This window comes from Dendropsophus ebraccatus, chromosome 10 (assembly GCF_027789765.1).
Source record: "Dendropsophus ebraccatus isolate aDenEbr1 chromosome 10, aDenEbr1.pat, whole genome shotgun sequence".
In the NCBI taxonomy this organism is placed as follows: domain Eukaryota; kingdom Metazoa; phylum Chordata; class Amphibia; order Anura; family Hylidae; genus Dendropsophus; species Dendropsophus ebraccatus.
The window spans coordinates 36,121,555-36,134,379 of NC_091463.1; the positions used below are offsets into that span (position 1 = coordinate 36,121,555).

Sequence of the window (12,825 nt, forward strand, 5' to 3'; positions counted from 1 at the left end):
GTCAATCCATCTCACCTACCATTATAACCTTGAAGTTGATGTTTTGTGCCCCAATCGGAGTGCATTTGTTCCTGCCACCGGAAGTTTGGGTAACTATGGATATGACCACGCCAGCCCCATTTTAATCTAATAGGGCTCATACATGGAACTGACTTGACATGGTCAAATCCACAGTTACTCGAACTTTAGTTGTCAAAAGCGACTGCACACCGATCGGGGCAGAAATCATCATAACAGGTGTCCTTTAAAAGCAACTTGAAACCAATATATTTAGGCTACAACCAAAATAAGGGTTCTTTTTGAGAGTCCAATATGCAGTCATGGCTGCAAACAAGTGCCAATCAGCCAGATCGGCATTCGCTTGTAGTTTCCAGGCACAATTTATGCACTTCCAGGCTGATTGAACGATCGCTGTATCTTTCGTGCTGCTATTTAATGCTATAATTGTTTAGACAGAGAGATGTGCAACCGATAACAATGATTTTACTGGCCACACAAAGGATCCAAGCAGCCGACAAGCAAGTGTTTGCTTTCTTGTTGGATGATTGCCCTGCCTTTTTACATGGGCGGGTTATCAGGTAAATCAGCGTTCCTATGAACACTTGTTATTGATAATAGGGACCAGGGTAATAGTAAAAATAGTAATAATTATGTAACAATTCTTAAACATGCACTTCACTTGATCTTAGCCAAAAGGCTGAGAAACTATCGTTAAAGATGGTTATACGAGAGTCATCATTTTGTCCTCAATGTGGACAAGAGAAGGCTGATTTTTTTACACATAATTTTCGCCTGTAGGAAGATTCAACCATTCTGGGGTGGGATATGACAAGAGCTAGAAAATAAAACAGGGTGTAATATACCTTTTCTAAGCAGAGTGGCAGTTTTGGGACATTTGTCTTTTTCTGAGTCCCATCGCTTCTTATTATGTAGATGTTTATTTTATGCTACTCCCTGTATAAAAGAATGGAAAAAAAAATGTATACAGAAAGTTTAACAATATGAATGTATCTGGTCCTCTAAGAAAAGATATAGGAGGAGGAAATATGAAAACATATGGAAATTTTGGTGAAGGTCGTGCTGTATTGTTCCCCCCAGGGTTATGGGAAGGGGGGCAAGGGGAGAGACTAGGGTGGGACTAGAAAGGAGGGGGGATTTTTAATTATGCAATGTAATGTTTATAATAATGTATTAATATATAAAATTCTGGTTATGTAAATTTTGGACATTGATGAATGATATTATTATGGTAACTTACCTTTGTATTAACGGGCTTGTTTTGATGGAAAAGTGAAAAATAATAGATGTTTTTTTTTTTTGTTGTTTTTTTTTTAAATGCACTTATATCAGCTATACTATATAGCAGTACTGAGGCACTGAAAGGTAATTAAGGTAGAATGTGTCACTTACTGTACAGGCAGGACCCTTGCAAGTGAAGCTGAGTTCCATAATAAGCAGTATTAATATTTATATTGCTTTGCTAACACAAGAGCTTCTGTTTTGGATGATGTGAGCTGAGCAAACTGAATCTGTTCTCACACTGTTCATGAGCTTCAGCTTCAGAAAACCTAGAAATGGATTCATCCTTTTAAAGGAATGCGTTTATATAATATTCAACAGCTATAAAGGTGTGCCAGCTTTCTCATGCAGAATGGTAGAGAAAATTGCTTAAGGTCACTAATAGCATTCCGCACCATTAAATATCCACACTGATTAGCCGTAACAATAAAAAACACTGGCAGGTGATGTGAATAACATTGGATATCTTGTTTTAATTACAGCCATCACGGTTTGAGAATACTAGGCAGCAAATAAACAGTGTTTGACATTAAAGTTTTATACTTTATGGTTTTTACAATTCATTACCTTAATTTACTGTAAAAAATTGGCTCAGAGCTACTTACACTACATATAAAAGAATAAAAATAGCACAGAGAATATACACTGGTAGGCTAGGTTCCCACAATGGCAAAATGGTGGCCTTCCTGGTCTCCAGGAAGGTTGAACCTAGTGCCTGATCGGCCATTAACTTACACCCCGAGGACCTGATGCAGTTCATAGTTGATCAAACCAATTCTTTGGCTATGTTCACACAACGTTTTTTACAGCTCTATTTAAAATCACGTCCGTTATTTTGAGTCTAAAATAGCGGACGTCATTTAACAGTCTTGCCTCCCCTTGCAATTACTGGTGTTTGTACATTATTCTAGTTTGGGGTTACTAATTGCCCTTTAGGTGCGTCTCAATTGAAAAGTCCATTGACTTTAATAGTAAAACTGGAGAAAGAACGGTGGATAAAGAAAAACTGTGTGAACTACTAATAAAAAATGTCCGAAAATAATGATCATGTTTATTATTTTGACGCCCGCGGCAAAAACGTCCGTTATTCAATACAATGTGTGAATTGGACGTCTGTCTTCCCATGGACTTCAATTTATTGCCATTGCAGTCAGTTAAATCTCGGCAAAAACTGACTTTTTTAGATATGAAAATCATATGCCTTTTCGATATTTTTGACGTTATGTCAACATGTTTTGACAAGCATTACAGGTAGCATTCCATTAATAGTGCCAGAATCCCGCAATTATGGGAGGTAACATTGGTCAATAGACAGTGCACATTACTTGAGGCTATTAAAAATGTCTGTACTAAAATAATTAATCCTAACACCTACAGAATTCCTCCATTTTTAATTAACTTTTTTTTTTTTTTTTAATTGCCCCTGATTAACCCCTTCATGCCCGAGGTCATTGGTGCCCAGATGTCAGGGTCAAATTAATGCACTGATGTGAAGGGGTTAAAGAGACTCTGTGAGCAGGTTTATGCTGTCCTATCATAGGGTAGCATAAACTAGTGACAGAAAAGATGAACAAAATGATGTATCACTTACATTTTTCTGTGCAGCTGATGTGAATATATCCTCCTGAATAACCTGGAAGATAAGTAGTGCTCTCTATTATGTGCATGAGCCCAGTAGTCCTCAATATTTATGAGAAGCAAAAAACACCCACCAGCTGCTGTGTATAGGCAGTCAACTGTCAATCAGCAGCTGAAGGGCGGGGGGAGGGGTGTGACAAGAATCCTATTCTCCTGCATATTAGGAGAACGACTGAACAAAAAGTAATACACCGATCAGCAATTCTGTCACTAGTTTATGCTGCCCTTATTTAAGGTGGAATAAACCTAGTGACAGATTTCCTTTAAAGTTTGCTAATATACACACTCTACAAAAGCAGAGATTATGAAGATGCCATATGTATCATGATAATCGGTGCACAAGTTTTCAAATAGCTGATGATAGGAGATGTACAACATACTGCTGCACACTGGAGATTACTTTATTTTGTACATTAGTTTTGAAATCTTACATTTTAGAGAATGAAAAAGTGGATACATTACCATGTGTCATTTGGAACGTAACAGAATATTAATCAAGAGTTTTACATTTAAAAACAATCAAACTGACCATAATATTTATTTATTTTCCTTTCAAATGTTTTATGCATTCTATAAAATCTACTGTTTGTATTGTATAAATATTTTGTTCTTATTGTAATTTTTTTATTTCTTTGTCATTTGCAGCACGAAAGCTGAAGAAATTAGGGAACCTTAAAGCTCAGGAGGAGTTGGAGGGATCTCCTGGACAGGGAGAGGGCAGAGAAATGACACCCAACATGTCCCTCACACAGCTTGAAGGGTACAGCTGCCAACCTATCTTCCTCAATGTCCTGGAGGCCATAGAGCCTATTGTGGTTTGTGCTGGACATGACAACAATCAGCCAGACAGCTTTGCGGTGCTCCTCAGCAGCCTGAATGAACTGGGTGAGAGGCAACTAGTACATGTGGTGAAATGGGCAAAGGCGTTACCAGGTAGGCACTTATATGTTTATGCTTTGTGAAATGTAATCAAAGTCATGTCCTTGGAGACCTAAATGGAAAGAATTTTAGGACTGTGAAGGTGTGTAGATTCATTTTCATGCACAAAACGTGTGTCTAAGGGTCATGACTTGCAGTGGTTTGGGCCAAATTTATTATAAGCTATGGATATGTGACATAAAATGCTGGCATACACGTGTAACCTTGTGTCTAATAAGCTAATAGAGGCACCAAGTTTACAATGTAGTACAGGTCACAGGTCTTGTACTTACAATATTATTAACATACACATACCTCCCAACATTTGCTGAGAGCAATGAGGGACATTCAAGGCAACATGCCACGCCCCCATAGCAATGCCCATTGCGATGCCCACATAGCCACACCCCCACACACGTTTCTCACTGCTATTCTCATAGGGCAGCACTATATATTGCAGAAGCCAGAACTGGATTCATACCATACCGTCACATTTTTACTGACCAAATCGAATAAACCAAGACCAATAAAACCAGTATATAAGAAACTAATATTACCACAACTCCTTCACAACATGATTGATACCACCATACCATTACTAAAATCCAGTATACCAAGACCAATAATACTACCAGTATATTAAAAACACATTATCACCACTACGTGACCACCATCATTAAAACCACATTATGACTAATACCACCATACCAATCCTAAATAACAATACAATACATAACACAAAGACCGGGACCCCCACCACCACCACCACCACCACCAATATGTTGGCCCATACAGAGGTAAATACCAATGGTATTTTCCCTTCTTCTCCATCTGGCTCAGCCATCATGAAGAAACCTCAGCCATAACCTGTCCCCGTAGAATCTGCCAGGCAAAACATTTCAGGGCCTTCGCTTCAGCACAATCCTCACCTCTATACAAAGTGCCCATCTGTACTGCTCCACACTGTAACACTGGATCCTCCGACAGTAATTAGTAGAAATCCCATAGTAGAAAAGCCCCAATACCTGCCCTCATATAGTAGTTAAGTCCCTTTGATTCTATATAGTAGTTAGGCCCTTTGTGCCCCCATATAGTAGTCAGGCCCCCTGTGTGCATCTGTATAGAAGTTAGTCCTCCCTGTGCAGATAGCGCCCCCCCCCCCCCAATAGGTAGTGTCTGCAATGTAGCTAATTCCCCTGTAGGTAGTCTCCACAGCAGGAAACAGGTAGGGATCCCCCCATTAGCATGTAGTATTTCCCCTTAACTTTTAGCTATACCCCCTATAAGTAATCTCCCTGATAGTTACCCCCCCCCCCAATATATAGTAGCCCCCAATGTAGGAGGCGATCCCACTTTAGGTAGTTAGTTAGCCCCCCAACAGACAGTATTCCCATGGTAGGCACTCTCCCTAGTAGTTAGCCCCCTGCCCCTTTAAGACATCTCCTCTGTTAGCCCCACTCACCTGCTATGTAGGCATCCCCACTATGATTTAGCCCCCTCACCCAAATGTAGGCATCTACCCTGGTAATTACCCCCCTACCCGCTCTATTGAATCTGAGGCCTGAGATTGTCTGTCTAAAGAGTGCTCAACATTACTGAAAATAGTCTTATGTAAGTGAGATTATGCGATATACAGTAGTTTCTTTAAAGTGTCCAGTCTCCTGAAGGCAGATTTCCTGACTTGTGCTGGTTGAAAAAAAAAAAACAGACTAATCACAGGAATTCCAGCCAGTACAGAGAGTCACGGCTCAATGTGTCCATCAGTCACATGACTGCCTTCTCTCTGTGAGCGCTCAGATGGCCTGGAATACACAGGACTTCCAGTATTCTGTTTCCTGTTTTTTGAGAAAAAACTGTCAGAAAACAGGAAGTACAATGAATGTAAATTGCTAATTTACGTTATATCACATCTGCTGTTGATTTAGATTTTGAAAGTTATAACACCAGTGACACTTTAACTTTTACTCAAGTTTTAGTACAAACTATGCCATAAAGTTTTTTTTATTTAATAGTGGAGTAGAATTTTTTTTATTTCAGAGATTGTTGGTATTCTTTGGCAGTACTTTATTTATGTATTTATTTATATATTTATGTATTTATTCAAGATAATAGGCTAATAGAATACATAGAGAAATCTAGAGGCTCATTGCCATCTCACAAAGAAGCACTGCACAGGCTTCCATTGCATTCAGCGATGTTGAGGTAGAGGTAATCAAAGTGATAAAAAAAAGATTTAAAGGGTTCTATATGTAAAATGTTTAATTTCATATAGTGTTTCTACTATTTAAATTAACTTTTCAATGTTGTTGTGTGTACATAAGGAGTAGAGCTATTTCTGGCCATTTTGTAATATGTATTATGCCATTTTTCATCACATTTAATTTTTATTGTCCCTGAGTTAGCGACTGGAACTGATTTAATGATGTCTCCCATGCACTGCACAAAAAAGCGGTGGCCTTTGTCTCCATATGAAGCTGCATCAGCATTGACTCCATTATAGAGCAGTGTTGAACAATCTTAGTTACGAATCAAGCCCTACTATGAGATCTAATACTCACTGTTCCCTCATCCCCCTTTCCGTAGACCTGCGGTCCTTTTACACAGCCCAACATCGGCCTTTACAGGGCCGTTACATGGCACAATAATTCTTGTGTTATTCGTGCATTTATCCACCCTGTCAGTTTTTTAGATCATGCAAGCTGTGCATACATACCTTCAGCGCTGCTGTGTGATCTGGCATCCCACGCTCGGCTCTCCCATGCTGTTTTCTGGCCTGAAAATATAACGCCAGCCAGAGAGCAGAATGAGAGAGCTGGTGAGTGGGATGCCAAATAACAGCAGCGCAGAAGGTGTGATCTGGAAACTGACAGCACGGATAAAGGTATATCCATGCTCTCAGTTTCCCTTTGCTATTAGCCGCACATCTCCTGTATACACAGGGAAATGTGTGGCCGATAGCGACCAAGAAGATGCGATCAGGAGAATGATTAGGTGTTTTCCCTCTACTTGGTTCATCACTTTTACTTTTACATGGCCGATTATCAGCTGAAGGAGTGCTTCTAGCGACGCTCCTGGCACATGGATAAAGCCTTTTAAACTGACAGCATGTAACCTGATTTCTCACTAAGCTGCTAGTCTCTCTTGTAAACACATGACATAATTGATCTGTTTATTCAGAGTGATTAAAAGTTTAGTAGAGTGGGGAAGAAAGAAGCTTGAGAAAACGAGAAATGAGCATTCTTGTCTGATAAGATATATTACAAAGTTACTTATGTTCACCTATTCTATTGATGTATGCAGAGTTTTTTACAAAGACCGTGACCATTTAAAGCGAATGTACATCAGGTACATTCGCTTCAAGTTTTGCACATGAATAGAACGGCGCTGGTGCGGGGGAGCCGGTGCCACGGTCCTTTTTTTTTTAACCAAGGCCTGTGGACTAACAGAAAGCAAACTTTGCATTAGATTGTGAATACCCACAAAAATCAATATCCACAATGCTTGCTGTCTTCCTTATACTGTAAGAGAAACAGATCGCTGATCTCAGGGAGACCAGCCAAACGACAACACTGCTGTCTGCTAATGAAAGCGCTCAATGCAGTAAAGTCCTAGGTGCATTGCCCCCTGGGAAACATGAATATGCAAAAGAGGAGCCCGTGGAGCCTCATTGAAGAGTCTCATATCCTTCCGGGAAGGACCCAGCCAAGGGGCAGCTAATGTTAGGAAACCACCAAAACCACCATATTAAGTGGCCCTATAAGTCAATGTAATGACAAGGGATAAACCAAGGCTAGGTTACCATCCACATACAGCTGTTTCGGGGTGTGTTTTGAGACTCTTCAATGGGGCTCCACGGGATTCTCTTTTGCATATTCCTTATACTGTGGCAATGACAACTGTAATCGGCAGAAAGGTTAAAGATGACCTGTCACCCCCCGTGCTGGGGTGACAGGCTCCCGACCCCCCATTACAGCCCCCTATACTCACCTGATCCCGCCGGGTCCCGCTTTTGGATCCAGTCGGGTCACGGAGATATCAGCTACCGAAGCCCGGCGCGCGCGCTGACAGGAGAGTCCGATGCCCATAGAGAATGACGGAGCATCGGACTCCCCATTCATTCTCTATGAGCGTCGGACTCTCCTGTCAGCGCGCGCGCCGGGCTTCGGGAGCTGATATCTCCGTGACCCGACCGGATCCAAAAGCGGGACCCGGCGGGATCAGGTGAGTATAGGGGGCTGTAACGGGGGGTCGGGAGCCTGTCTCCTTTAAGTACAGGTCTCCTTTAAGCACTAGAAGAAAAAAAAAATCACTAGTGGCTCACATATACATAAGCACATATACACATTTTTTTTGCATTTGCCACAGTTTAAGCCTTAATGACTAAACTGAACATTTAAGGCTATGTTCACACAACATATCTTTTCTATTAATCATGGCCGTTGTCGCAAATTGCAACAACGGCCGTGATTAATAGAAAAGATACATTGCATTGAAGTCAGAAGGAATCCCGGCCGGAGTGTATACACATAATATACACTTCGGCCAGGATTCCTAGTGGCCGCACAAAAAACGGACATGTCAATTTTGTGCAGCTGCTATTCACTTAATATCTGCCGCACAACACTGACAGTTCACACCATGGGATGCGGGCACACACAGATGCTTCTGCATCCCAATTCAACAGAAATGAAGTTCAGACACACAGTACCAGCTGAGATGAACTTCACTGACACCGGCCGTTCTGTGAAACAGTCGGTTACAGAACGACCGGTGTGTTACGCTGTGTGAACCCAGCCTAAAGGAGTACTCAGGAGAAAAAAATGTTTTTCATTCAACTGTTGTCAGAAAGTTATTGAGATCTGTAATTTACTTTTATTTAAAAATCTCAAGCCTTCCAGTACTTTTCAGCTGATGTATGTCCTGCAGGAACTAATGTATTCTTTCCAGTCTGACACATTGCTGCAGAGAGCACTGTGTCAGAATCCACCACACCAGAGAATCCACCACTTCCTGCAGAGCATGCAGCAGCTGAGGAGTACTTGAAGGCTTGAAATTTTTTAAAAGAATTAATTTACAAATCTGTATAACTTTTTTTCTTTCCTCCGGAGTAAAGGTATGTTTCATTTTATGACAAAAATTTTTTAAAGAGGTGTGTGCTAGAGGTGAGCAAACCTTCCAGAAGGATTCACTCTAATTGGCCATCAAATTCAATCCAAATTCGGCAGTGGATTGGGAGTCCTTATACAGTGGGTGCAGAGTGCCCGGCCCAGCTATTGTAGTGCCAAGCAAGAAAGACTTGTTTGAATTACTTTCCATTAGTTTTTAAAACTAAATATTTTACATGAAAAATGATCAGTCGGGATACAAACAAGATATCTGTATAGTGTGCAGCTTCTCTGCCGTAACCGTGATAATTAATTGTATGGTAAATTGGTTAAACAGCAACCTGTATTTTCTTCCCAAAGATAACATGATTTCAGAGGAGCCAGACATTTACACTGATCGTTGTATATACAGAGAATAGTACATTGTGTCTCTCAGATCATTCACAGAAATGGTGAAAAAGGAAATAAGTTTAGCCCAAAAATAACATTGTCATAATCGTTTTGTATCTAATTCTGGGCACCACTTTGTGCAGGGCTATACTTAGATCTGTGAAGCTCTAGATCTACAATAGTATCAGTATTGTGGAATATTTTATATGATTTTGTGGGAGACAGGTAGCATTTACTTATGGATTGTACAATATTATATATATATTATTATTATTATTATTATTATTATTATTATTATTATTTTATTTATTTATTTATTTGCCCCCAGGGTTATATACAAGTGGAAGGGAAGGAGAAGTGATATAAGAATATTAAACTTCACTTACATTGGTTAGAAGACAATTTGCAGATACTGTAGTATTTCTTCCTTCAGCTCTAAGGTCACGGGTTACATTCTGTCCAAGGAAACATCTGCCTGATGATTGTGAAATGTGTGTTGCGTTTATGGTCCATTTTTAGTCTTAGAATATAACTGCAGAAAATGTGTTTCAACACATTGCCAGTGAAATTGTTCATATGAAGTGACTGAGACAGGACAGATTGCCACATTCTGGCCAATAATAGTCTGATTTGTATCTTAAAGGGAATCTGTCGGCTACAATTTACGTTCCAAACTGGTGACAATGGTGAGATGGCTGTTAGATCTAGAAGATACATGGTACCTTTCATATGTTTGTCTGTGCTTCCAGAAGGTAAAAAAAGAAAAAAAAAATATTCTACAATAGAGAGTCAAAGAGGCTTTCTCAAGCAGCAAGCTGTTACACCTCATTACTCCCCCTCCCATACCTGAGCCTGCATGAGACTTAACTTCCAGGTGTCAATCGAGCAGGGAGCGAGGAGACATTCCAGCTTGTAGCTGTTCAGGAACTTGGAAAAGCCTCTTTGTCTATATACTGGAGAATAAAAGCATTATTCTTCATCCCGGAAGCACAGATGGATATATGAAAGGTGCTATGTGTCCCGTTGTCCTAACAGCTATCTATCTCTACTTTTTCAGCTACCTAATAGTGTTAAGACCCTATTCCACGGAACGATTATCGTTCGTATTCGGCCGATATCGGCCGCTACGGACGATAATCGTCCCATGGAATAGAGTGCAACGATCAGCCGACATCGTTCATGTCGGCTGATCGTTGCAGCCGCTTGTTTTTCAACATGTTATAGCAGCGATCTGATATAGCAGCGATCTGCTGCCGTCGCTCCAATGAATAGGAGCGTCGGCAGCAGATGCTGCTATATCCTATGGGCTGCCCGGACGAGCGATCCCCCGAGCAGCCCCCCCCCGCAGCTCCCTGACACCCCTCCCGCACTCACCCGCTCGCTGCAGCCGCGCTGAATAGCGGCGGCAGCGAGCGGGGAACGAGGAGCAAACGAGCGCTGAGAGTGCTCGTTTGCTCCTCTGACGACCAGTGGAATAGGGCCATTAGGAGTTTAGAATGTAAACTACAGCTGACAGATTCCCTAAAAAAAAATAAATATATATATATATATATATAAATATCAGATGTGGCCCCACATGTTGAATGTTCTGCAGCAGGAAATTGTGTGGATTTGCTACTGTAGATGTGGGGGAAGGGGGGCTTACTAAATAAAAAGAAGAATGGCCCAGCTTTACTTTTGTTGTTTCTTTTTTCCTATTTGGATTTTAGCTTTATTTTATTTCACTAGATTTACTAAATTTGTGCACGTTTCAGATAAATTGGAACGTTCAAATAAAAATGGGCACATTGCACTCCAGTCGGGTTTAAACAAACTAGAAAATTTATAAAACAAAAAGAAAATCCACCTTAATTTTTTTTACCTGCAGTTTTTTTCTGACCACTTTAGGATTTCTGAAAAAAAAAAATCATTTTTTGTGCAGGTTAATAGGTTGTGCAGGTTTTTTGGGGGGGTTGCATTCAAGTTTCTTGTAAAGTGTTACAACTTTTGTTGTGTCCCAAAGGCTGACACTAAACTGGTGGGATGAGAATAGTAAATCAGGGCCAATGTTTTTGAAATCTGCTGATATTGATCTGCAACAGAATCTACATTACTGCAAGGTTGTTGCATACTTTTTCATTGAAGTTAGCATGAATTCAAATCGACACTGTGGGTCAATAATATAGTGAATTGAGATGCAGGGAGTCCTTTCAGTGTTGAAGTGTTCAGTCTGTGATATACATCCAGCATGCAAACCATATATATCAGCACTATATCATGGAAGTGTGAATGCAGCCTTAGCCTATATTGCCTCTATGTCTTTTATCAGTCGTCTTTTTGAACATCTGTCAAAAGACGTCTGCCGGATGAAAATAATGATTATGAGCTTTATTTGCGGTTGTAAATAAGAAAAGACAGACATCTTTTCAAGGGTCATCCAAAAAGATGTCAGAAAAAAGACATAGTGGGAACATAGCCTTAAATGTGAAAAAACTATTTTAAACCACTTCCGTTTTGCTTACAGCTCCTGAATGACATGTATGGCTGGGCATCTTCAGTAGAAGCAATATACAGTGGTGCCTTGGATTACGAGCATAATTCGTTCCGGGACCGTGCTTGTAATCCAAATCCACTCTTAAACCAAAGCAAATTTTCCCATAAGAAATTATAGAAATGCAGACAATTGGTTCCACACCCCAAAAATAATGACCTATTATTCTGAATAACATGTAAAACAGATGAAATAAACATTCAGAAACAGCAGAATATGTGATATAATAAGTTACTGTACAGTGATGGAGAGGATGGGATACACAAGGGCAGACAGAGACTGCAGGGAGCATGAAGGAATGAGCAGGGCAGATGTGGGCACATACATGCAGTACTCTCTGTCCAGGGAGAGAGGGGTTACAGCTATGGTGAGATTACCCCCACAGTCCTGTCCCCTGATGTAAGCCCCAGCCTGAAGTGGATCTGCTATAATTTAGAAGGTGAGGGAGACTTCCTGGGTCAGAGTACAGTGCTGTAGACCCCGCTATGTAGACCATGCCCCTCCCCCACTCCCCCTCCCACCCAGTACAGGGAGCTCCTAAACCAAAGCAATGCTCTTAAACCAAGTCACAATTTTGAAAAACTGTGAGCTCTTAAACCAAAACACTCTTAAACATGTTCATTCTTCATGAACAGGGACTAACAGACTGATATAGGGAAAAGGAGGAGAGGAATTGGGTAAATTGGACTGGCTGATTAACAGTTTTTTAAATTGTGATTTCACGAATCTACGATTTTGACCAAAAATTCACAAAGCTGTCAAAACGAATTCCTGGCTGCTTCGCTCACCTCTAATTATATTGTAACCAGTCACTTGTTGTGTGACCTGCATCTTGGTGACTGGCACACTTGTGACATAGCCAGCATAGCGCGTCCAGATACACTTTAATGAATGAGATCAGTGCAATAGGTTACAATTATGGTATGATTTATACAATCCCCAAAA

The 12,825-nt window shown here is 40.5% G+C and overlaps 1 protein-coding gene and 1 pseudogene across 2 annotated transcripts in view; one reads left to right on the top strand and one right to left on the bottom strand.

The window, feature by feature from the left end:
• Positions 1–12,825, top strand: part of AR (androgen receptor) — a 261,278-nt gene that overhangs the window by 217,492 nt on the left and 30,961 nt on the right. For both annotated transcript variants that reach the window (XM_069943376.1, XM_069943377.1), the window contains exon 4: positions 3,583–3,870. In XM_069943376.1, coding sequence (XP_069799477.1) covers positions 3,583–3,870 — 288 coding nt within the window. The remainder of the gene's footprint in view (positions 1–3,582; positions 3,871–12,825) is intronic.
• Positions 536–709, bottom strand: LOC138766698 (U2 spliceosomal RNA; annotated as a pseudogene).